This window comes from Diadema setosum, chromosome 9 (assembly GCF_964275005.1).
Source record: "Diadema setosum chromosome 9, eeDiaSeto1, whole genome shotgun sequence".
Taxonomy (NCBI): Eukaryota; Metazoa; Echinodermata; class Echinoidea; order Diadematoida; family Diadematidae; genus Diadema; species Diadema setosum.
Window position 1 is genome coordinate 37,635,265 of NC_092693.1, and position 27,769 is coordinate 37,663,033.

Here is a 27,769-nt window from a genome sequence, read left to right on the forward strand (position 1 = left end):
TTAGACCTTAGAAGCCAGAACAAAGCTCCAGTCAGCCCCACAGTGACTTTCAGTCTCAATGTTGCCACAAACCTTCACAAACATGTAAAATTCATGATGCATGTTCACACCATCCTTGGAACTACAATTCATAAATAACATAAGAAACATGATTTCTCAACTACATTTTGTACATACACCTGAATAAAATCAACTTGATGCTTTACATCTGCAAATTATTACATATCTTCTCAAGATATCCAAAGGTGGACAAGAAAAGCTTATACTTAAGGCCTCAAAGTGAGAACTGTCAGTTTGTTTGTTTGTTTGTTTGTTTGTTTGTTTGTTTGTTTGTTTTTCCTCACTACGGGCTAGTATCAGCAAAATTCACTTATTCAAGATTTTTGTGGATGAAAATACATGTATATTACAATGGATATATATTCATAATTTTCTGTTTCTTTTTCTTTTGTTAACAAGCTTTAAGATATAAAAACTCAAATGAAAGTGATGTTTTTGTTTTGCAACAACCTTTGGAGTGCAAAATTTTGGATAATTCTGCACCATTAAATATTTTACATTAACAGTATATCAAAGTAAACAAGTGGTTTCCAAATATTAGCTGTGGGCTCTCATTTCTTTGCAACATATTTGTAGTCCATTAAAGTAAAAACAAATTTGCTGGAAACATTGTGTGCTAAAAGTTACTATCTACAGTATTATAAACAGAATAAAAGGACATGGGTGTGTGGTAAAGGAAGGAAGGGAAGAAAGAGAATGGCATATAGGTACAGTGTGTATAATTCTATATGTATATAATATGAACAAAAACACATGAATCATTGATCATAACATCATACTTGTGTTTCTTACATCAGCCTCTTTGAACCGTAAATTGATGGAAAATATGCAATACATCTCATACAAAAATTTATATCAACAGAAGATTTACATTACTGAATCATCATTTTGAGAAGAACGCAATGACACTCAAATCAATGATTAGTTTGGCTTGTGTTAAGAAAATTCCGACTATGGACAGAGACATGCAATTAAGTGGGGAGATGAACGTTGCCCATATCTTGGGATTCTTGAGCTCGACACCTCAAACACCCTTCAAGTAATTTCAACACACAATTATGATACAATCTGCAAATCGACAAGACTTATCACATTTAAGGAGTTGTTCTGCTCTCTTGGCACCATAAGTACAACAATCACATCATCACGTTGGTGTTACACTGGCGCAACTGCTACGAATCAACTGCGAGCATTTTAGATGTTGCTACAGTAGCTGCACTTACATATACATGGTATGTTAACAGTAAAAGCTCCAATTACAATAATAACATGACTGCATATACCTGTAAAAGCCTCTTCAGTCTTGGCACCCTTCTACTAGAAGGCCTTACCATTCTATTTCCTGCACTTTGTCAGGAACCCATTCATCTTACACACATGGGTCAAGAGGTACATTGCATGTAGAACAACTCATCCAGAGATGTATATGCCTGGCTGGATTTGAACCCAGTATCTTCCGGCTGCAAGCCTGAAGCCCTACCACTATACCACAAAGGACAGGTCTCTTTGTGAAACCAGGCAGGCAAATTTTCGACTTGCCTCTCACATTGCCGGATAAGTTTTCATGTGCACATCACCGGGCGAGACTGGCTGCTGCTGGTAGGGGGTGTAGCTGGCCCCCTGTTGCTGGTAGGGGGCATAGCTGGCCCCCTGTTGCTGGTAGGGGGCGTAGCTGGCCCCCTGTTGCTGTGGTTGGGGCTGCATCGTGACGGGTGCCTGACCCTGACCGCTGGTGCCAGCTGCTTGTCCCACACTCTGGTTTATGGCGTCAGGGTGGTAGTATGGGTACCGTGGTGCATATGTTGTGGTGCCAAAGGAACCCTTCTTGCCCTCTATTTGCTGGAAACCATCCATCGCAACCTCGTATGAAGGTGGCGGCAGATATGGAGCTATTCAAGCAAAACAAAACAATACAAAAACGTAAGTTTGTTGGAGGAATATGCCTTCTGGTGCATTCACTGATATCACAAAGTATCTCAAGCTTTGTTAAAATTTATCAACACTACTATAAATTTGTGCACACACATACACACAACAAATCTAAATATGTATACACATATAACACATTTTGACAACTGAAGAACTTGAATACTAATCTTCTTGTATAGAAAAACCTACATCTGGTAACATTCATATGATTTCTTCTTGGTATTCTAGTCTTTGCCACATTGCTATATTTTCCTATTGACTTAAAGTCATCATGTACTTGACATGATAGCATAAAACTGTGTATTAAAGCATTAAAAAAAATGTCATAGCCAAATTTGTGAGGGTCTGACAAAATGTATTTCTTCCTCTATGCCATGATGATGTTATTGTGCATGTTTTGTGTTCTTTGAGGCTGATTTTGAGTAATCTGCCTTTATCTGGTATGCAGACTTTCCTACATTTACAATAAGGTATCTGTAGACTACTGATTTCTCGTGTTTGTGGAGTCTATCTTTGTGTGAGCGTTGCATTGTGTGAAGTTTGTTTGTAGAAGTGTGTCTGACTTGAATGTTGGCTAATTTCTAAATGCATAATAGTTTGTGTGAGGTTAAACCAAAACATGAGCAAGTTGAGGTGTGAGGTTAAACCAAAACATGGAAGGACTATAGTGGCTGCTAGTTCCTTCATGGTGTCATCAAATAACAACAACTACAGCAAGAGTAGTGACCTTTGACTTTGACCTCGAGGTATTTTGCTGAAAATTTATTCAGTGCATTTACACCTCATGTGGCAAATCTGGGCCAGGTTCCATATAAATCCTTTTCAAGTTTGCTCTTGAGTCCAGAAAACAGGTTGTGGGACAAGCTAACACATGGACAGATGAACATACAGACAGACAGTCAACCAGGAAACATGATTCCTCCACGACCCTTTGGGGCACTAAGAGGCATGAAAGCAAAATCGCAATCTCACATGTGGGCTGAGGTTGGTTCTGTGGCGGGGCTTGGTATCCTGGTGGAGGGGCGTAGGTTGCAAGTTGTTGGGGAGGTCCCTGAGGGGGGTACATGGCTTGCTGAGGCGGGGCCTGGGCTCCATAGGGGGAGCCCTGCTGTTGGGCCGCAATCACATGAGGCATTGCTGGCACTGTGCCAATTATGATGGGCAGCTCCAACTTGAGATCAATGGGTGTCCCAGCAACGTCCACTTCAAACTGCAAGGAAAAAAAAGACCTTCTTTCAAACAACCCTTTACAGAAAGGATGAATCCGCCTTTTTTTTTTCAAAGCTGGTAAGACTCTCATCTTCTGCCATCTTAAGTTAGTAAGCATGCGTTGTTGTGACAATAATATCAGTACTTTATCAAAACAAATCGAATTTCAAAAATTCAATAAACTAATAGTCCAGGTCTTATTTCTATTAAATCTTTACCATAGCGTTTGTCTGATTTCACTCTATCTGTTAAAGTCAACTTGAATACTGTATACGCTGTTATTTTCGCGAGGGTTTAATTTTCGTGAATTTCGCGTATCACAGTTGCATCGCGAATTTAACAACACGCGAAAATGTCTCCATACACTTTGTTAATAGAGCATCAACGTAAGCGTCGGCGTCGATTCGCAAAAATAACATCTCACGAAAGGGTCTATGACCTTGTCATTCGCGAAAATATCTGTACGAGAAAATAACAGCATATACAGTATTGCATTTTCTATTGGACTATTAGGAAGGCAAGCTGAGATAACATAAAGAGTAGAGGTGATGAGATTTCTACAGTCATTGCATGGGTGAAAATAGACACCTCGAGTAACATTCTTCATCGGAGGCCAGTATATTTTTGGCATGGCATGAAGTCTCTTTTAAGATATCTCATTTATTTTTGATAAAAAAAAAACAAACAGGTAGCTAAACTGACTACCACGTGTCTGCTTTAATGTTTGAGTTTTCGAATGCACAATACAATAATAGCAAGCTCTTTGTATGTGTTGTGTTAAATCTGTGCCAAAAGTTGTTTTGGTAAGTGAGTAGTCTGGCCTGGGCATTATTACAATAAACAGAGATTTTACTTACTGAGCAACATAATCAAAGGAGGCTATGCTATGAAAATATATCATTATCATTATTACTTTTATCATTATTATTATTGTTATTATTATTATTATCATTATTATTAATATTATTATTATTATTATTATTATTATTATTATTATTATTATTACTATTATTATTATTGTTGTTGTTGTTGTTATTATTATTATCATCATCATCATCATCATCATCATTATTATCATTAATATTAGTAATCTTTTTATTCATTTGTCCAGATAAAGAACATATACATATAAACATTACAAACATAAAACAAAAACTAGAGTGAACATTACAAAAGGATAAACTGTACTGCACATGTGACACAAATGACCAAGGTATAAAGGATGGTGACAACATGTGGGTCAGGGCACACAAACGGAAAGTCGTTTACTACTGCCCATAGGCATGTGAACCCACACATGTTGCCCCAAGGAACATTGATAAAATACTTTCTATTCACAGTAAACACAACAATAGACTGTGTCACAAATAGTACACTTAAAGGACAAGTTCACCGTCATTAACATAAGGATTGAGAGAATGCAGCAATATTAGTAGAACACATCAGTGAAAGTTTGAGGAAAATTGGACAATCGATGCAAAAGTTATGAATTTTAAAAATTTTTGTGTTGGAACCGCTGGATGAGGAGACTACTAAGGCTCGTGATGTCATATGAGTACAACAGTATAAAGAAAATGTAAAGAAAATTCAACATATTTTCACTTTTTTTCGCATAATAAAAGAGCACTTGACTTGTCTCTTTCTAAAGGCAATGGGAATAATATTACCCATAACTTATGTCAGTAACGAGTCAAGGGAATGTGTAATTTTTTCAAAAGATGAAATTTTGTGAAATTCTCTTTATATTTTCCTTATATTGTTGTACGCATGTGACATCATACACTGCAGTAGTCTTCTCATCCAGCGGTGACTGCACAAAACTTCAAAAATTCATAACTTTTGAACGGATTGTCCGATTTTCCTCAAACTTTCAATGATGTGTTCTACTAATATCGCTACATTCTCTCAATCCTTATGTTAATGAAGGTCCTTTAAAGGGGATGGCTAGTAACTGATCAGTGGGAATCAGTGGGAATGCTGGGGGATGATTGTTCCAATCCTTGTGGGATTCATTTAAGAGTACATTATATATCTATTGTTGTGTGAAAAGTATTTGCTTCAGAATGGTCTCATATTCAAGTAATGTACAGTTTAATGTTTCCAGGTTAGCATGCCTGTACAGTTAGCAATCGTCCCATCACTGTACAGGCATGCTTTGAAATAATTTTCACACAACAATAGATATATAATGTACTCTTCAATGAATCCCACAAGGATTGGAACAATCATCCCCCAGCATCCCACTGATCAGTTACTAGCCATCCCCTTTAAGATAAAAAGTACAGCCCTTAGGCATGGACAGGAAAAGAAGGATAAAGCGAGCCTTCCTTTTCCTTTTCTCACCTTGACTTTGTAGACAACACTGATGTTTGGACAGTTGTCAAAGTTGTTTGGAGGTATGGGTGGGATCAGCATTGGTCTGTCCACATAGTTGAGGACTTCCTGATTATTGAAGTCCTGGAACAGGAGCTCAGCTACACGTTTGCTGCTGTGGCGTTTGTGAGTGCTTCCGCCATGCTTGGCCTTGTACTCTGCGTACTGTCTCACACAACATAAATCACATCGGGGAGACCAATACATACGTTTAACATTACCTATAAAGGAATTGAATTAGGACTAGAAATCCAAACGTTATAACATCTTCAGATACTGGAAAGAAAAGGCTTTATTTCGTTATCTAAGTGATATAAGTTCAGCTTTCTTCAGTAATCATGAAGCTAGCCTGTGATTCTTTTTTCATTGCATTGCAATATTACAAATCAATGACTTACTTCAAATGTACAATTTCCCCCTCCCCCTCCCCCCACCCCCAACCCCCCCCCCCCCAAAAAAAAAAAAAAACACAAAAAAACAACAACAACAAAATATCCACAAAGAAGAAGAAAAAACAGCTCTAACCCTGATGGTTAAAAAAGAAAAAGAAAAAAAGAAAAAAACCCACACCCACACATACACACTTATTTTGGCACATCCCAGTATAAGGGTATTGGTTTTGCATTAGTAGTAAGGTATTCATTTTGCTGGTGGGTGTTTCCATCTGATATATTCTGAGGGAATGAAGTTGTAAGGGTGGTGCTGAGAGTTGTTGTCTGAAGGTATAGGGAATAATGGTCTTTAATAGGGATGATTATCTTGGGAGGATAATTTTTGAAGTGGTACTCAGCCATATTGAGGACCATACAATTGTAGGTTTGTTTAGATAATGATAGGTATACCTTACTGAATTCTCTCAGGAAACTTTTCCAAATGTCATTTGCTAGTCTATCTATATAGAAACTAAATGTCGTCATTTGGCTTGGGACTTGTGGATAGTTTTCATTTTCTATCATGGGCACAACATGGGGTTGAAAGTCTCTACATGGAAATTATGGAAGAGTTAAAAGCTAGTCTGGTAAGAAAGGGTAGGATTTGATAAGCACAACAGCAAAAATTTAATTAAAAGATTGGATCAAATAATGAGGTTATGAAACTATGAAGTTTTGCTACTTTTCAGAAAACAGTTCTTGAATGGTCAATGTGAATATGCAAATGAGAGGGTTGATGATGTCATCGCTTCACAACTTGCCATATAGTTTGTACACAAAATTTTGTAAAATCTGGGTGTTGTTTTTTTTGTTCAAATGCAATTATGCCTCAGTCTCAAGTCCTAATATATCTGACTGATCATAATTTCAAAGATATACACCCAGGATTGACACAATGTGTTCTACACTTTCATAGCAGAAAACTGCACTTTTGTCATTTTTTTTTTTACAAGATCAATGAAAACTGAGGGTAATGACATCATCAGCTTACTCATTTGCATATTCACACAAACTTTTTTAATAATTGTTTTGCAAAATTTGTGAAACTTCACAATTTCATTACTTCCCTGATCTTTATCCCAATATGACAAAATTTTCACTATTGTGCTTATGAAAATAATTTTTACTCTCTCTTTTCATAAAAACTCGTTAGTGGTCTAAATTTCCCCTTTAAAAGAAAAGGTTATACCAGAGGGAAGTCTTGCCAACCTGTATGAGTGCAGCTTTAAGAGAGATGATGTCCCTGCCTGTCTGGTTGTTAAGGTTCATGGTGATGAGAATGGACTCGCCCGGAGCGTACCCTGACTTGTCCAGGTATGCCTCGATCCGGATGGGACCAGACTCACAGCACAGGCAGCAGACTGTCTTCTCTGACACAGCACCTGGCCTGTTCTGGAGGGGTTCATGGGTGGGTTGGATGAGGGTTAGGTGAGAGTGTGTTGGGCAAGGGTAGAGGTGGGTTGGGCGAGGGTGAGGTGGGTTGGGTGAGGGTAGGGAGGGTTGGGTGAGGTTGGAGTGGGTTGGGTGAGGTTGGGGTGAGGTTGGGGTGGGTTGGGCGAGGGTGGTGGTGGGTTAGGGGAGGGTTGAGTTGGGTAAGGGTGGGGCGGGTCGGGTAAGGGTGGGGTGGGTTGGGTTAGCATGGAGAAGGGTTGGGTGAGGGTGGGGAGGGTTGGATGAGGGTGGGGTTGGTTGTGCAAGGTTGGGGAGAGAGTAGGAAAGGATTGAAAATCAATCAATCAAGGTACCGAGGAAGGCAAATCAAGAGTCCTGTGTTGCAGCTGTAAGCAGCATGACATTAGAAGCAGATCAGGAAGAGAGAAGGATAGGAAAAAAAAAAGCAACAGATAGAAAGAAAAACAGAAGACATCTGAACAGAGTAAATCTAGCGATTTTCAAAACCACTAGGGACACTATGAAAATATTTAATAGGAAGAACAGCAGTCAAACCTGTCTACAGTGGCCACCCAAGGGAGATGGAAAGAGTGGCTGTTATAGACAGATGGCTGCTACAGGGTCGTATGGCTTTTCTCTTGGAAAGGATTTTTTAATAGTAGTTGTATGTGGCAGGTGGCTGCTATAACAGGTGGCCGCTAAACCAGGTTTGATTGTACCGTGGTCATTCTACTTTGATTCAAGTGAAATTTCATAGGATGAAAATATATACCGTATCAGACATTCACATGATTACCATAATACAAGTTGAAGATACACACAATGAATAAACACAGGATTGGAGTAGGTACAGCATTACAAAGACCTTAAAGAGTCCCTGAAATTTCAGCATGATTCTGTCTCCTTTAGTTGTGCACCTGTTCACTATTGTACGCAGCTTTCAGTCTTGCAACATTTTAATCTCATTTGCTTTAAAGACCATCATCCCAAGATCCTACAGTACACCCTTACCAGAATATTTGGCACGAGGTTCAGATCCTTGACAGTCCAGATGCTAAAGAAACGGTGAACCTTGTGGTCAAACTTCCAAGGCCTGTCGATGGTCGTCTTGATGTAATAGCGGACGTAGCCCACCGTGCCCTCAAAGGGCGGCGGCATGGACTGCATTGGGAGCTGGAACTGGAAAGCGAAGCGGTGATCCCCCATAGGGAGCTTCATCCTGCTAGCTGCCTTGTTATTCTTGCCTACAAGAGGGCACAAAAAGACAGAATTACATTGCAGAATTTAATATTTGTCACCTACAGGCTCTTTCTCCCATTTGCTCTGATGAATACTGTAAGCTGTTATTTTCGCGGACAGATATTTCCGCGAATGAGGAGATGACAGACATTTTCCGATGTTGTTTTCGCGAATTGACACCGAGGCTATTGTAAATGCATTATTGGCCTAACGCATGGCGACATTTTCGTATGTTGTTGAATTTGCAGACCAAATGTGATTCGTGAAATTCGCAAAAATCAAACCCTAATTAAACCCTGCAAAAATAACAGCTTATACACCTTCCATACTGGCTCTTTGTCAGATAATTTTAATAACTGTCAGATTCCTTAATCTAGAATATTTTTGTATTGAGTAAGAAATGCAGAATTGTACATTTGCCATTCATAGGCTGTTTTCCAAGTTTTCTATTAAGATGATAAAACTTAGTGGTTCTTTGTCAAATGATTTTCAAAACTCTGGTTCCTTAATCTGGAATATTTTGGACTCAGTCAGAAATGCAGAATGGAATATTTGTCACTTTACAGGCTGTTTCCCCAATTGTTATGATAAATTGATAGCAGAATTTTAATACTGGTTCTTCGTCAAATGATATTTCTAACTCTCAGGTTCCTCAATCTGGAATATTTTGGTATAAGTCACAAATGTAGAATTCAACGTATGTCACTTGCAGGCTGTTTTCCCATTTGCTATGATAAACTGTAGAACTTACTGGCTCTTTGTCAACTGATTTTTATAACTCTTAGGTTCCTAAACCTGGAATATTTTGGTCTCAGTCAGAAATGTAGAATTGTACATTTGTCATCCATATACTGTTTTTCACATTTGCTATGATAAATAATAGAACATAGAGGCTCTTTGTCAAAAAATTTTCAAAACACTCAGGTTCCTTAATTTGGAATATTTTGGTCTCGGCACAAATGTAGAATTGAATGTTTGTCACTTGTAGGCCATTTCACCATTTGCTATGATAAATAGTAGAATTTACTGGCTCTTTGTCAGATGATTTCTACAACTTTCAGGTTCCTAATTTTAGAATATTTTAGTCTCAGTCAGAAATGTAGAATTGAATGTTTCATGCTGTTTTCCCAATTTGCTATGATAAAGAGTAGAACTTTAATACTGGCTCTTTACAAATGATCTTTTTAGCTCTCAGGTTCCTCAATCTGGAATATTTTGATTTAATACAAGTTGCATTCCCATATATTCCAAATCCGTAGGTGCAATATATTCAAAAGACAGGGTGCTGGGAAAGTCCTTACAAAGAGGAATTTCCACTCAACAGTTATTCCATTCAAATAAGCCACACAATATCAAATGAGCCGAGTGTGTTGTAACAAATCCATCAACAGTTTAATACACATACACACACACACACACACACACACACACACACACACACACAAACATGGCTTATTTCAAGAACGCAATGAGTAATAGCACATATTTTTATTTAAAGAGCAGCACAGCAGGGGATTCAGTTCAATCAAAGTACAATTAGTACAAACACTGATTGCTACAGTAGTATAATCTATAAGGAAGGCCAATATTCCATATTCCTACAGTGTACATAAAATAATGTATATTATACTTGCAGGCAAGAATTCACTGAGATATTTTAAATCCAGGGGTCCGTTTCATGAAAGTCTTAGGAGAGACTTTCTCTCTCCTAAGTCATACTTAGGAGAGACTTTGCTAAAAACCGTTTCATGAAAAAGCTATCGCATAAAGCTATCACATAAACTCAGACTTAGGAGAGACTTTTTCTACAAACCATTTCATGAACGAAGCTAGCACATAAAGTCTCTCCTAACTTGGCAAAGCTATCACATAAATCTAGGAGTGGTCAGGAGCACTCCTAAGTTTATGTGATAGCTTTTTGAGAGTCATTGTATCAAACTTTTTTCTCATTTTTGGAGTAATTGACCCCAAATTTGGCATGTGTGACCACTGTCAAAGGTAGATGTGCAAGACATCTTTTTCGTTAATATCGCGTAATGCTTTGCCATGGCAACGACATATTTTCATAAAAATCATACAAATTATTGTGGATTACACTACTACACTCAGTTTTAAAGCAATGCAGTTGAAATTCAGCATAGAATCAGATCAATGTAATGTGTAGTTGTGCAAGACGCTTTTTTCCCTGTGTGGATGTGAAGAAATCTGTTGCCATGGCAACAACAGTTTTTTCTATACCAATCATACAAAGAAATATGTGGATTGATCTAACTTCGTATAGTTTTTTAGCATTTGACCTAAATTTTGGCACATGTGACCACTACAGTATGTAGATGTGCAAAACTAATCTTTTGTTGATGTTGAACAATGCGTTGCCATGGTAACAGCATTTTTTTTTCACTTAAAAGCATCTAAAATATTGTGAATTCAAATAAATTTGTCAGTCTTTGAGCAATGGCTTGAAATTTGGCACATGTGACCGGTATAGTACGTAGATGTGCAAACTTCATTTTTCGTCATTGTTGAACAATGCGTTGCCATGGTAACAACAGACTTTGAATAAAAAGCATACAAAACTATTGTGGATTCAGCCATCTCCCTCAGCTTTTGAGCATTTGGCTTGAAATTTGGCACATGTGACCACTATCAGTTGTGCAAACTTCAATCTTTCATAGATATGGAACATTGTGTTGCCATGGTAACAGCATTTTCAATGAATATAATAAAAAAAATTTGTGGATTCAGTTTACTCCTTCAGTATTTGAGCATTTTACTTGAAATTTGGCACATGAGACTGCTAAAGTACATTGACTGATGTGCGAATTTCTTCTTTGATCGTTGTCAATGTGTTGCCATGGTAACAGAGTATTTTGAATGAAAATCATATAAAAATACTGTGGATTCAGCTAACTTCCTCAGCTTTTGAGCATTTGACTTGATATTTGACACATGTGACAGTCATAATATGTATTTGTGCAAACCTTTCTTTCAAATTTTCTTCCATTAATATTGGACAGTGTGTTGCCATGGTAACATCATTTTTTAATGAAAATCATAGGACTTACCAGTTTATTCATCCAACTCCCTCAGTTTTTGAGCACTTGATTTGCGATACGTAATTATGACACATAATTTAATGACGAACAGATTTTTTTAATAAACAAAACATGACTTTATTCTATGTTGAACAATGCGTTCCCATGGTAACAACTTTTTATAAAAAATAAAACCGTATAAAGTTAGTGCTGGTTGAACGAACTCCCTCAGTTGGAGGTGGGGGTAAAAATCACAATGAGTGATAGTTCAAGTTTCTGCAGGTATTCATGGTTTCATACTTGGATTTGATTTTACTCATCAATTGCCACAATTGAAACACATTTCATTTAAAGATGCATAATGATAAGCGCCGATAATGATTCAATTATTTAATTCATTCACCACTATCAATTTCATACTCATTAACCCTATTAAGCCCAAGCTATTTTGACCCTTCCCAGGCCCAAGGGGGGGGGGGGGGGGCACATTTGGCACATCGTCATATTTGGCACATGGGTAGAGCAACTCATACTCTACATGACCGCATACTTGAGTTGTTTCAAGGTCACCCATAGAGGGCGCTATTTATCAAAATATAAAGAAATACATAGGAAATATGCTAAAAACATGATTTTTTTGTATAATTTCTTTATCCCCAGTATATATGTCTTATCATAGACCAATATTTTTCATATTTGCCACAAATGATGTGCAAGTCAAAGCTGATTATTTGTTATGGTTGGAATTTCTCAAGGTCACCACATGGGGGCGCTATTCATAACAAAATAAAGAAATACATTATGAGACCTATGATGTATTGTTTGGGATAGGTACATGCATAGTAATCATATTTCATATTCCCATAATATTGGAATTTTAAGTTTGCAGATTGATAATGTGATAAACAAATGATATTAGAGGTATAACTTGGGTGAAGGAATCAAAATGACACAAAATAGAACGTCAATCTTTGGAAAATACTGTTATTTTCAAGCATCTCTATTATATCTATTGTTTTATGCTGTTGGCACAGAAAAACAAAGGAAATAATAGGAAAAACATTTCAAGGCCATAATTACTTCACATTCTGCTTCTTCAGCAAATTTCAGCCAAGAAACGCCCATTTCATACATTATAATATTGTAAATTTGAATTGGAATAGAAAAATACGCAAAAATCTGACTGAGATGGTTGTCAGTTTATGGTTGCCATGGCAACCAGCAATATCAAATATAGCTAAATTATATATCAAAACGTTCGGAATAAGATTTTAGGAAAAGTCACCAAATTTGGTTAAAATTGGATAAAGGGCGAAGGAGTGGCGAATGAAAATCTGGTAGGGGGGGCACAATGTGCCCCCCCCCCCCTTGGGCTTTTAGGGTTAATATTAGTTCTACACAATTTAACTACATGTCATGTGACAGATTATGTAACTGCAGAAACTATTGAAACAGTTGTTGCTGTCAAATTTTCATATTCTGGTTGCCTGATTCATTGGAAAATCTGATCTTGAAAACATGTATTTCATTATTCAATATCGTCATAATCACAGCACAATTATCATAACCACAATGATGATACTGGTAAGAGTCTTTGTGAAATTATTATCACTCACAGTATTTTCTGGTATTACACTCTACTTCATTTCTACATAATAAGTTATTCTTAATTATATCTTTCTGATCAAATTATAATTGCCCGCATAGATATAATTTTCTAACTTGGTTACATAAAGTTTGCCGTCACACGCCTGGAAACAATAACAAAAATAACGCACTGCAACGTTCACTGATGTATTTATGTTTGGATCACTTATACCTCAACACATCTTTCATAATCATTTGAAATATTTTCATGGTTTATTAATCAAATTGTGAAAGCAGCTGAACTTCAAGCAATTCTATCATTGCAAATATTTGGTAAGCATACAATGATATGTGTTGCAATCCACTGTTTTTGCACTCTGAGGTTCCCTACATCAGAATACTAATTATGATAATAGTACTAATAATAATGACCTTGTCTGCTACACAATAGCTTTTATTCATCAAAGCAATCAGAAATCAGACTGTTATGTGCTGACAGAGATTTGCATTTGTCCATTTTAAAATGGTTTCTTCCACTTTACTATAAATCTTCTTTTCGGTTTTTTTTTATCTTTTTTTTATTTATTTATTTATTTTTTTTTAGTGTGCTTCGATTCACCCATTTGCTTTTCACCGACTTTTTTGCATGCTTAGCTGTTCTGTTTTGTTTTGCAATGCATTTGTTTCTCTTTTCTTCTAAGGGGGATTTGTCTCATTTCTGGTTTTGTTAATGCCTGGCAAAGCACTTATGCCATCACCAATGGACTCATCTATGACAAAACTCTGAGTGAAGTTCAGCAGTCAAACTGCAATAGTCTGATTGTAGCTTCATATCTAACACTGCAATTGTGACTCTGCATCACAAAACCCCCAAAAAGTCAGAAAAAGTCACCAAACATGGATTTCTGGTTAAAGGGATGGTGTAGTTTTGGTTGAAACCTGGTTTCAGATTTTTTTTTTTTTTGTGTGTGATATAATGAGAAACCTCTTCTGAAATATGAAAGGGCACATAATTCAAGAAGAATTCAATGTTTACTTGATGAAATTGGTTTTGAAATGGCTGAAATATGCAAAATAAAGCGATTCCTAATAAAAGGTGGAACCAACCTTTCATTAGAATCGCTTTTACTTTGTTTTACTTTGTTTTCGGATGTCTCAGCCATTTCAAAATCGATTTTCATCAAATGAACTTTGAATTCCTCTGAGAATGGTATGCTCTGTAGCACTTCATTAGTGGTTTCTTAGTATCTTCCAAAAAGTTAAAAGCTCAATCCTCTTTCTGAAAGAGCAGACTCTAAGATTTAAAATGATGTACAACTCAATTCAGATGGACTCTCCTAACCTATTTGTATATTAGAAAAGCACAACCTCTGCAAAATCATAATCCTTTCCATGTTAGTTCCGACTTCCAGTTGTTTTGCTGGTTGTGAAACATTGATGTGTATACTACGTAAAAGATTACAGCCGAAATAATTAATGAAATCATCGTGATGTTCATATTATTTCACACTGTATTTTACAAATGAATAATTTCATTCTTTCAGAATGGTCCGTTATAATGAGGAAGAGATAGTCGTAAAAAGGATCACGAATTCAACCATGTCGTGTACCTTTCAAGGACACATGTACGAAATGCAAAGAGATTTTGGGGAGAAAAATACAAAATGCATTTTCAACCCCTGCTGGTGCAAACATCATGGAATACAGCCTAAATAATTAATAATGTAATCATCGCGATCCCGCTGGGCGCACTCAGCGTAAAATAAGTTTAATAATGCATGTTACTCTGCTTGCACCCATGTTCAGAAAAAAAGTAACACATGTTTTTAATACAATGTGATTTTGTTTATTAAAATTTTATACTGTGTTTCACAAATGATATTTTCATTCTTTCAGAATGGTTCAATACACGAGGAAGAGATACGTGTAGAAAGGATTACGAATTCAACCCTGCCGTGCACTTTTCGAGAAGGCATGCACAAGACACGCGAAGAGATTTTTCAGAAGAAAAACAAAGAACGTGTTTTCAACCCCTTCTTTTTTTTTTAATTCTTTTGGTATCAACTCACAAATGATTCCATTTTATCCTTTCTCAATAATAATGATCCATTTACTTGTGTAATAACAACACAAAGACTGCTCATAAGTTTGATTGCTTGGTATATGTGACTCCATGCTTATGTTTTCTTTGTTTTTAGTGCGTACGGTTATAACGAGGAACCAGTTATAACGAGGCAATATTGGCGGTCCCACGGACCTCGTTATAACGGGGTTACACTGTATATACATTGCTTTTGAAAGATTAAATTCATATATATATATATATATATATATTTACAGCCGTAAAAACTATCATATGTTGCATTCAACCTGTCTGCATCACCCTCGGCAAGCTCCATGCCTTGAGAATCTATATGAAAGAAAAAAGAAATACAAATATGGAAAAACAAATATTGGTTACATACTGAAATTTTATGACACGCCATTCATCCCCTCTGCCTGACATTATACAGAGTGTTAAATATGTGGGCTTACAGTTGAATGAATACACACACGACTGGCACACATATCATTACACAGAACTACTTTTCAGCAATTTCTTATACAGTATATTAGAAACAGTTTAACAGCATCTACGAAAAAAAACTAAGAAAATCGTCTGGGATGTCATACACAAGAATTAGTGTAGCAGATTCTTCCTGATAACAAAAAAGGTGTGACACAGACTCAAAATGAGAATGTGATTGTGACTTTAAACACTCATCTGACAGAACGTTATACATTTATGACTTTTTAAAAAGGATTGTAACTTATGTCAGGCAAACTGGGGGTTCCAAAATAAACAGAAAGATGATTCAATGGGTTATGCAATAAATCAGCTGCATTGCTATGTCAGTGCGTTAATCAACTAATGTAAGCCGTACTGAATTCCCAATTGTGGCTGATATAGACATAAACATTAAATCAACTCCCAACTGGGGTGTATAAATGCACTAATTTCTTCATTTCTCGTATGGAACAGTTCACATATAGAGGTGACATTGTTTGTCCACCAAGTCTACAATAACTGCTAAAATAAGAAAGACCGAATTACCTGTAACTGATATGTCATCAACAGAGGTTGCCCTTTTTCAACTGTTATTCAAGTTGTTTATTTTGTAAAATCTTTATACTTTCAAGTTTAATTTGAGAAAAGCATACCTGTGTTCTGTCGTAGATAAGATGCTGCTATACAGTTTGTAGTCCAATTGTAGTCTGACTCTGACCTGGGTGAAGTTCAGCTGCAGTTGTCTGTCCCAAGGCTTGGTGAGGTTCAGCTCTCTTCAGGCCTTTGGGTGTGCAAATTTAAGAACAGTTAAATACCATACAAACAGAAACATCGGATGCACAAATGGGATAGTTGGAAAATATTTGAGATGAGTGTACATCTTTATTAAAACAAGCAATAATAACAAAATGTTCATTAATGATTATCAATTTTGTAAGATATATTATGTGAACAACAAGTTGTAATTGCCAGTTTTCAAAGTTTGAATCACTATGTAATGAGCCCCTGTTAGCAAATTGTAAGAGTATGAGGTAATTTTAGTAATGAATGAGAGGGTAAATTAATAACAAGCATTCACTTTATTCAGTTGGCAGCAGAATTATTCACCCCCCTTGCATTATGGACACTATAGCAAAATAAATAACATTACAATTACTAAATCATATACAAGTGGTGAACAGATAGTTTATGACAAATGCCTACCTGATCAATAGTCTTTGATTTGCATATAGTTAGAAACTTTGATCATTCATGCACGAAGAGATAAGGTCCAGTGAGCACATTATGGTCATTTCAGACCTTTCTGTGATCACTGAAGCATGACGTGTTATGGTCTGATGATAACGATTAATTTCTTTTGTTTTTATGGAATTTTAAATAGTATCTTGCCATTCTATGCACAACTCTTAGCATTTCATTGGGTTATATTCATTTTGACATGACTTAAACTTTGAATTATTAATATCACGGCTAAACCTCTGTACAAACTCTATGGTGGCAACTTTCACTAGAAATGAGTTCATTTAGATATTTTTGTACAACGAAAAATGCCAATTGAAATATTAAGAATCCTACATCAAATTCCATCATATTGTGTCACCTATCAAAACATTGAGTGAACAAACCATATTCAACGAAGCATTTCAGTGATCACTGAAAGGACTGAAAATGACCATAAATGTGCTCATTGGACCATATCTCTTTATACATGAATGATCAAAGTTTGTAACTATATGCAAATCAAAGGCTACTGATCTGTTATTTACTTGTAGCAAACTATCTGATCACCACTTGTATGCTTTAGAAATGATCTCAGTTATAATGTAATTCATTATGCCAGAGTGTCCAACATGCAAGAGAGGGGCTGAATAATTTTGCTGCCAACTGTAGATGATCAAGATAACATGATTTCTCAACTTGCTTCAATAGCTAAAAATAATCATTTAACACACCAAATGAAGATGGTGGAATATCCATGACACTGTCACTTGACTTTTCCATTTGCATCTTGCCCCCAGTCCTTAACTCTGAAGTGGATGAAGTTCACATGTTGTCTGGTCCTTGGCTGTTTGGAGTTTATTCAATATACAAGAACAGTTAATATCTTACAAACAAAACAATAGTGCAGGACATGGGACATTAGAAAGTATGTTAGAGATGGTTGCTTTGCCTTTGCTATAACAAGCTATAGCAATCAAATTGAAAAGCCCTACCATTGATTTTGAAAGAATGAATTCACTAGTATCTACTGATCCATAAGCTATAAATAGGACTTTTCACAGTTTAAAATGATTAGCTATGTCGAATATTCTTGTTTCAAACATTGTAAGAGCATAAGGTGGTTTTGATACTAGAAAAGGGAGAGGGTAAATAAACAATCATAGTAGGGCCTACATTATTAAGATAACGTGACTGCTAAAGTTTGTTTCAGGAGCTTGATACATGTAGACATGCAGGTACCCCCCCCCCCCCCTTCCATGAATTATCTCTTTTCAATTGGATCAGTATGTAATATTCTACAGATAGTGAAATAAAAAAATGCAAAAAACAGTTGTTTCTAGAAGGGTCACTATTCACTGGATAACAATGTTTGTTTTCAATTACCAAGATGGACATTACAGCAAACATTGTTTTCAATATTTCCTGTCTAACACTATTCAACTAAAAATCCAGAGACAATTTGATGTCCAAATGTAAATAATGTTGCAATTGTAGTATTTGAAAATATACAGATATGTTGTCTGCTAAAATAGTATTAAAGCTAAAATACTTGCATTCTGTTGAAGGTGACCATGCTGGTAGATACATCGTAAGTCTCAACGAAGTTCAGTAGCAGTCTAGCTGTGGAGAAGATGGAAGTTCAGCAGTTTGGTTCTGTGTTCAGTGAAGTTCAGCAACTGACTCTGGGCTTTATTAGATGAAGAAGTCTGATTGTAGCAGTCTGACTGATGTTCCATATCTAACATTATAATTAAAAATGTGAATACAAAATAGAAAATGTGTTTTCAAACTGTTGTTTGATTATACAAGATTTTACACACAATATCTAGAATCTGCATGAAATTTGAAATCAGTTCACATGTTTTTGCAGTTTAAATATATAAAGGATCTTATATTATTATTATTTTTTTTTTTGGGGGGGGATGATTAAAAGACATACTACTAGTATTTGAGTTGTCTCAATTCAACATGTGTAAGCCTATAGTTTAGGGTATTATGACTTCTTGAGGTTCTCGATCTTGTCGCTAGGCATCCATGTTGCAAGGTCTACATCTACCTAAGATCTGGTAGGACCAGCTGTACTGTGGCTTCACATTCGGGTTGATCACAGTTACAGCCTGAGATGCAGCCACAGTCTGACTCTGATCATCAACTGTTGTCATGTCATCATCATCAGTTAAATTGCTAAAAGAAGTTGTGTAAGCGGAATTAGCATCGGAGTATGGACCTATAGAATCTACTAACTGCCTAGATAGATAGCACTATTAAGAAGACCTATTAACTTCCTTACTGATGAGTGATAGGCCTACTTATGTTAATGATAATATGTTTAAGAATATCAAGGCAAAGGGTCTAGTCTGGTTATACTTTTGGTATACACTGGTTAAGTAGTATCTAGGTCAGTAGGTGCTACTCAGGATCACTATACCACTGGATTCTAGATCTATAGACATCTGGTAGTATAGCAGTAGAATTCTAGAGGTTCCATGCCAATGAATTTAGGTAAACATCATTCTCTATCTTATTGTGACACATGCACTGCGATTACAGTGCTGTATGCACTTAGAATTGTTGAAGATAGCTTTCAAGTCTGAACCAAGATCTGAACCATGGTTTCCAATTCATATTCTGTGTAGACCTGGATCTACGTACTACTACTAGGCCCTACTATTACTACCGTACTTGATCTAGTTAGTCTAACCACTGTCGGACTCTCCAGATAGTACTACCGGCCCTAACCCCAGGGCACTCCCTGTTAGTTGTACCAGTACACAGTGCTTTGCGTTCGGGCTGGTCGCAGTTATAACCCCTAACCCCTAGTATTTTACAAGTTTTTGTTGTAGACCTATATTAGTAACGTTAGATAGTAACATTAGGACTTGTAAACGTAACAATGACACAGGTAACGTACAGCTGGTTCTCTGTAGTGTAAATGCTAACGCTATAAGTTCACGTTAGGGCCTAAACTAAAAAACATTAGGCTTAGGCTAGGCCCATAATTCTGTTGGACAAAATAACCTGAGATTTTCTAGACTGAAAAAAAAAACCCAGATCTTTCCTGTCGATTTGACACAAAACAGAAAATTTGTATCACTTCTGAATATTATCCACACAGCTAGTGACAGTGTAATTATTCAATGTTAGACACGTCTTCAAAAATATAATATTAATAATAAAATGCAGACCAATTCTTTACTTATGAAATTTCCGGTTTCTTCTTCGATCCCTTCACTATTCACACCTTAAGTTACCTGCAATTCACCCATACATGAACAAATCGGGCAATTGCTCTCATGAAATATCTGCACGCTAAAAATCAACCCACAAACATTTCACTATTACTTGTAGAAGTTGTAGTAGCCCTAGACCCTACCATGCTAACATTAACAAACTACCTAACTCAGCTGGCCATTTGGTCATTCAAACAAACGGCGATGTGCCTACGTGGGACTATTGTGATAACGCTACTACCGGTAAGATTAGATCTACATCTAGCTAGCCCTTGGAGAATTGTAGAAGATTCGAACAAAAATATATCCAAATAATATCACATTATGAATCCACATGCATTACTTTTTAATTGCAGACAGCTTTAAATATACTCACTAATAGAAATATGTACTGGTCGCGGTGTAGAATGCAACTTAGCCTTCAGGATCTTGCCTCCGTCGTAGATCTGTTACCTCTGCGCTGTATACACTGTGTGTATACGTGCTATGTCTATGTAGCGAGTGCTCACCGCATGTAACACAATAGGGAGAATACGTTAATGATATGCTAATGATATGTTAATTAGTATTACCCTCGAACATGACGATTGAAAAAAATTAAAGTCTCTCATAGCTTAGGAGAGACTTCGTGAAATGGTTTTTACTTCTCTGTGAAAGTCTCTCCTAGCTTAGGAGCGGCTTGGCCATTTTAAGATTTATGTGATAGCTTTTATGTGATAGCTTCATGAAACGGACCCCAGATCATGGACAATGCATATTTTCACTGCATTAAGTGCTCATGGCTGATCACACAGTTATACACCAACAGATATAGGGCTTATCCAATAATGAATGTGTGCTGACACACAAGTGCAAGGAGTGTGCTTGTTTCACTCCATAGACTAACAAAGGTAAATCTAAACCTTGGATTTTATTCAAACTAGCTTGGTGAATTGGAGCCTTATTGTGCATTCACATCAGAAAGAACGCATCATGTTTAGACTTATCTAGAAGTAGAACTGAGCAAGTGAAAGAGAGAGAGAGAGAGAGAGAGAGAGGGGGGGGGGGAGGGAGGGAAGAAGTAGTAACAAAGAAAAAGGAAGATCTCTGTGAACTAATGAATTATGTCACAATCTGATAGCCCCCACCCCATGCCCCATGCACATGCAAGAACACACACACACACACACACACACACACACACACACACACACACACACACACACAGCACACACACAACACACACAGCAAACACATAAGGAGTAATATTCATGCCAACAATAGCATACAATGTAGATGCTTTGACCTTAGGCTGTTTTCTCTATCTCTCTCTCTCTCTCTTTCTGTCCTACAATGTAAGCCCAGTTTCTAGCTTCATGCTAAAAATAGACATGACGACGCTCTATATATCGCATGTGATTCATTATTCTCCTAAATCTAGTTTCATGGTTTCATTATTTACATAATATACACGGCCCACATATTTTTGCCCCTGCTTGTTTGCAGTGCACAGCATGCAAGGCCTACTGGCTGAATAGATTTGTACCTGGTATGTTGAATAGTGACTTACACAATGGATAGCGAAGAGATGAAGACCATGATGGTATGGGGGGGGGGGGGGGATAACATTCGCTATGTGTTGACAACTCATCCAAGACACTCTTCACATAAACTATGGTTGTTGGTTTTTTTTTTAGTATTTTTAGAGTTGTTGTTTTTTTTTTACCCTAAATGGGTGGAACAAATGGAGCATAACTCTCAATTGTGGGCTATGCCACCTTTATACTAAGCATATTACATATTTGTATTGAACACAATTAACACTCTAATATATTCATAGGAGACTGATCAGAATGTGCCATTTTTTGAGTGACTATTTAAACCTCAATGTTTGAATCGGTCCCATTCACACACAAGAGTTATCAATTTTTGCATCATGATGCAAAAATGAATGTCAGTTCCACCAAGCTTAATTTGATTGCACGTGAAGCACTATAAATACCAGTATCCAAAATGTGCATGCCTAAACACTGAACGAAGTGCCATTCTGGGCGCTGTAGTGTGCCCTTATGTGGTGAATTGCATCAGGGATTCAAAAACTTGATAGTATGTGTATGTGTGTATGTGTGTGTGTGTGTGTGTGTGTGCTGTTTACACAGACAGCACAAGGCAAATATTAAATCATGAGGGTTTCCAAACAAATCCAGATGAAGTGCTTTACACTGTGATGCGGATTGTGGTAGTTAAATACTTTATGCTGAGTCTACACAAAAAGAATGAATAGTTTTCGTATCGAATGACTAATCAGTTAACAGTACACTTTAATAACATTGATAATTTGGTATTTGTCATGAATTTATTTTCAACTTTACTTGCAAATGGAGAAAATTTTCCTAGAAAAGATCAATCTACGATATATGCTACAGTATTCATTTCAGCGAGGGCTAAATTTTTGTCAATTTTGCAAATAACTGTTAGACCATTTAAAATAACACTATGCGGTAGGGTATAGTCCACTTACGATCGCCTCGGTGTCCATTCACGAAAACATCTTGTGAAAATGTCTGTGACCTCCTCATTTGTGAGAATACATGAAACTACTCAGCTTTTACAATATATCAGACTGGTATGTTCGTGTGTGAGTACATACATTTCGAGAGCTGCATTTTCATTGGCTCTGGCTTGCGTACCTTCACCTCGCAGAATGATCTCCTGCTTGAAGTATGGAATTTTCCAGCTGTAGTGAATAGTTCTTCTGTGCTCCCCTGATCCTCTGCTCTCAGACCAGTGAGTGTAAGACTTGCCCTTACATACCACCTTGATTCCTGTGAGAAGGGTCAAAGAACATATATAACACTCCTTGTGGCAGAAGAAAACAATACACTTTTTTGCTACGGGGGAATTTACTTGGAAGGGAAGTCGTTTATGGAAGACACAGCTGAGTGTTAATTTGAGAAAAATCAAACCAATAATGTGACGATTTTAATGCCAGTATTTCTAACATAACATTCTCAACCACCCAAAACAGAATATGATGTACTAGAATTTCCTTAGTAAAAGATGACACTTCGGTAATTTTTTTTTTAACTTGATTTGAATGCAGCTTAAACTGTCCCATTTCTGAATTTGAGTATCTATGTACTTTTTTTTTTTTTTTTTTTTACAAATTTATTTATTTCCTCTTCATTATACAACGTAACATACAAAATCATATTACAAATCAAGTTTTGTTTAACAAATTAACAACAACAACAACAACAATAAAAGATGGGTATCAACTCTTCAACAATTGAACAATATCCTAAAGATACAGTCAGCTCTCGTTACAATAAACTCCTTGGGCCCAGCGAAACCACCGTGATCTTGTCACTTTTGAAACCTTGCCATATCCAGGGCGCGAGTATCTATGTACTTGAAGAGTTCGATCATGTAAGTGTCTCAATTGATAGTGCATATCGTGCCAGGTTTCATAATAACACCGGCATGAATATCTACAGTCACAATTTGTCCCATTTTGATTTGGGGTAAACTGTAAATCTCTTTTCAGATATCATTCTTTGATGTTTCCTGCACACTTTGATACCGGGTTGTTGGTTTCATAAACTTGGTTTTGGTGGCATATTACAATGAATCAAAACTGCTCATCAAAACAGGCTACAGTTGCTCCAGCCTGTTATTCTACTGTGCAAAGCAATTGCATATTTTCATAAATCAACACCACAACCATTGTCATAAACTTGCATATATTTGTGATGTTTAGTTTTTTGGTCAGAAAAAAAAAATAAAATACATATCATATACTCATGGTATATAAAAATAAATAAACAAAAACAATAATGAAATTCACATATATGACAAAAAATATTTATAAGCACTAGAAAACTTATCAAGAAATAGTTATACTGGAATAAAACTGCATTGAACACAAAATATTTATCATCAATCTATGAATGACCAGCATTTGTCTACTTTCATAACCGATTACCAAGCCACTTTCAGATCTCAAGAAAAAAAAAAAAAAGAAACTTTGAGATAAACTGCAAAATGTGTAAACTGACTACAATGTATGCATTAATATAAAAAAAAAAAAAACCACCATAATCTCATGCCTTCCTATAAATCAATTTGTAAGTCATGTCAGTGTTCTTAGAATAAAGGAAGATGATTTATCACCATGATATCAATATAATGAATTTTCTATTTCAGATTTCACGTTTAAATTGGCTACATAATACAAACAACACCGTAGGTCAATCAGACGATGCTACAATGTATGGTGAAGGTTGCACATTCTTACATCATGTTTTATCAAATACCTCATAGGTTTCCTGAAAAGGCAACATTGGAAGCAACCATAACATTGGACAAACTTGAGATGGTGATGACGTCACTACCTCAGAAGTCTCACATTATAAACGTCAACACAAGTTTTTTTTTTTTTACTATTTTCTATTTTTAATATCGTCAGCTAAGAACCAGAAGGGTGTTATCGCATTCTAAGATTTGAGCATATATGCTTAAATAAATTAAACAAACAACCAATTTTCATGATATGAAAAGTCTATATCAAAAGTGGGTCAATTTATAAGCATTGTTCCAAATACCCAGTAAAATAGTGCTCTTGCTTAAATTGTGACATGGTCATTTTACTGAAAATGAAAATGAAAATTATTCAAGATTGACACTATTAATAATTACATGTAGTAACGCCCTTCTGGATCTTAGCCAATGATAAGCATTTCAGCAATGAGACTAGGATGTGATCTCTTTTCAGTCTTGTAATGACGACGCAATGATGACTCTTCATGGAAGAATGTGTTTATAACTGCCATTATATATATCATCAACCAAAGGCATAGTAAAAAGCACACATTTTTGTGCAAAAAAAAAAAATGAAAGCACTGTGATCCATGATATCATTAGTGACTAATCTGCTCTAGATACATTATGCAGATGTTCCATATCCCATCTCTGTGTCATGAAAACATATAGGCCTACAATTTTGCAATTTTATAAGTTTTTCCGGCATGATATTGATGAAACTCAGATAGCACTCTGCTCATCCATATACACATTATTTACTGTAAAGCTTACTTGAACATGTCTACACCTTTCATCAATTCTTTATATAACACATTATTTACTGTAAAGCTCACTTGAAAATGTCTACACCTTTCATCAAGTGATGTCACCAATGGGTCAGTTAGGGAAAGTGATTTGGCATACAACAAAAATTTTAGTGAAATCATCTGCCACTGACACTTAAAATAATTTGAGGAACCCATCCCATGGTAAACTGTACACACATGCAATGCATTGTCTGTTAACAGGCACGAGATGCTTATCAACAGACAAAAAGAATCACCATGATATAGAGCAAATAAATATCACACGGTAATTCAACAGCTGTGAAAAGCATTGTTGACAGGGTATGGAGTGATGAAAATAATTCAATATGACAATTCTAACAATGTGAACAAGTACAGATGATGACTACAGAGGGACAATATTTGGTTCAAAAAGAGAGAATGAAAGACTGTCAGACAACTCACATTTTTTAGAGTGTGCACATCAAAAAGTTGGCATATCGGACATGTCTTGGAAAGAAGGACTAACAAAATTAATGTGTCTTGGAAAAATGACACGAAGATGCCAGTAACAAACAATGACACCCCCCCCCCCTTCCCCATTAAATAGCGGTCAGTGATAGAGTAAATGTAAAGATAAGGGTTAGGATTAGAAAGTTTTGGTTAAGATTATGATTAGGTTCAGGATTATGATTATGATTACAGTTAGGATTCAGGGAAAGGTCTGGGGTAATTGTCCGGGGGTAATTAACTCTTTACGTGCCACATTCGCAAGCCCGACTCAGTCAATGGCGTGCCAACTTCGCATAACTGCTCAAACGCACAAACCCGCCCAAACCGATAGATAAATCGCCAAATGCCACAGTTCAGTGAAAGCGTTTGTCGCCATTCCGTTCCTCTCACATATAGTGTGCAATTTATGTAATGATTGACCAGCAAAAAAAAGTGTTCCCTACTGGATTAGAAGGTACATTTTAAATTTCTGCAGCTGCTTTGTGTGCAAAGCCAAGCATTTACAGTAATGTAGCTGCTGGTCATTTGAAAGCAAAGCAATCATAGATTTTTCATAAAATTTACGTCAAAGCAAGACTTTGCATTTTCTCTACAATTTGCTCACTACGTGTCGAGGTTTTAACAGAAATGTATAAAAGTTCCATGGATTTAAAAACAGAAGGTTTTCTCAAAGCATAACTGCGTTGGTGTCTGAGAATATTAATGCGGCACACAGGGGGTTTCCACCTTGGCACATAAAGAGTTAATCATCCTAGAACCAAAGACACCATACCACTTTAATGTTCCCCCAAAATGGAATAATTGTTTCATTTCTTACCTCTGATGTCTCCTTTTTCTCCCGAGAGCACAATCCTCACTTGGCCATGGATGATGTCGCCAGGTTTGTACACGTCACAGTTCCCTTCCAGAAGAACTTCAAAGACTTGCAGTTTACCCATTCTGCTTTGGTATCCAATGATTCAAGCTACCAATGCATGAGCTGCTAATCGATGTCTTGTGGGAGTGATTCCTACACTCTAATAGCCAACTTCGAGTACCTGTAGCTTGAGAGAAACGAACAGCTAGGATAAGGCACAGCATTTATGCTTTTAATATCAGATCTACTCAGTCTCAATAATAGTGCAATTAAGTTTTTGAGCTGCTCCTGCTACACATGCATGACAAACTCAACTCAATTTTACAAGGAACATTTATTCAGAATCATCCATAGGTAAGAACACTGCACTGTAATTTGTTTTGATGTGTAGGTTTCAAACAACCTAGTTTCTCTAATTAAGCTGCCTTTGTTGATGAAAGCTGACATTGTATCAACATTTATATACAGTGATGTGTACAGCGACAGGCCTGTGCATAGTATAGGTACAGGCCTAGGCTACCTCTCTGAATGTTGATGATGCATGCATGGGTAGGGCCTACAGTCTAGATTTAGAAGACAGAGATGACATTAAAGGACAAGTCCACCTTCAACAAGGTGACTGTAACTTGCAAATAGACTTGGTTGCAGCGATAATCGAGATACCTAAAGAAAATTCATAAGATTATGTAAGACGTAACCTAGTCCAGCTGTCACCAAATTATCTATTCCTCGGATGATCATCATATATTATTTTGACACCGTCCGGTGTACAGTGCAGCACTGGCGCTTGCCAAGGGTATCGGGTGCTTGCGGTTGCTGCTACGGACGCAACCCGGAGGACACGATCACTGACTGACTGACTGTGGAGCTGCGATTTACGTACTAAACTGGAGTCGAGTTGCAGTAGAAGCGTTGCCTTAGCTGTAATACGGTAATTTGGCCCAGTAATATGGCCCTGATTATTACATCTTTTGATTTGACAAATCAGTGTTATGTCACAGTTCCAATCAGCTGTCTATTGAACAATTTACGAGGGCTTACCATGAACAGAACTTGATCTCCTTCACCTACTGAGCGCTG

General features: G+C 36.7%; 1 protein-coding gene and 1 long non-coding RNA gene across 2 annotated transcripts; both read right to left on the reverse strand.

Moving 5' to 3' along the window:
• Positions 1-27,769, reverse strand: LOC140233367 (arrestin domain-containing protein 3-like). Its single transcript, XM_072313473.1, has 9 exons — positions 27,731-27,769; positions 26,651-26,876; positions 22,924-23,058; positions 8,406-8,638; positions 7,212-7,394; positions 5,542-5,736; positions 2,962-3,199; positions 1,607-1,949; positions 1-121 (listed from the first exon to the last, which is right to left on the reverse strand). The coding sequence occupies exons 2-9, from the start codon at positions 26,769-26,771 to the stop codon at positions 1-3; spliced, it is 1,569 nt and encodes a 522-aa protein (XP_072169574.1). The 5' UTR covers positions 26,772-26,876; positions 27,731-27,769.
• On the reverse strand, positions 15,552-20,650 carry LOC140232485 (uncharacterized). Its single transcript, XR_011901488.1, has 5 exons — positions 20,631-20,650; positions 18,578-18,762; positions 17,756-17,868; positions 16,457-16,584; positions 15,552-15,665 (listed from the first exon to the last, which is right to left on the reverse strand). It is a non-coding gene; the product is annotated as an uncharacterized lncRNA (long non-coding RNA).

Bases quoted from the DNA above. Each gene is read 5' to 3' on its own strand.
- LOC140233367 (XM_072313473.1), bottom strand. From the start codon at position 26,771: ATGGGTAAACTGCAAGTCTTTGAAGTTCTTCTGGAAGGGAACTGTGAC. The intron at 7,395-8,405 runs GTAAGGGTGTAC...GAACCCCTCCAG, and splicing joins ACCTCGTGCCAAATATTCTG to AACAGGCCAGGTGCTGTGTC. The intron at 5,737-7,211 runs GTTGGCAAGACT...TGTGTGAGACAG, and splicing joins TTAAAGCTGCACTCATACAG to TACGCAGAGTACAAGGCCAA.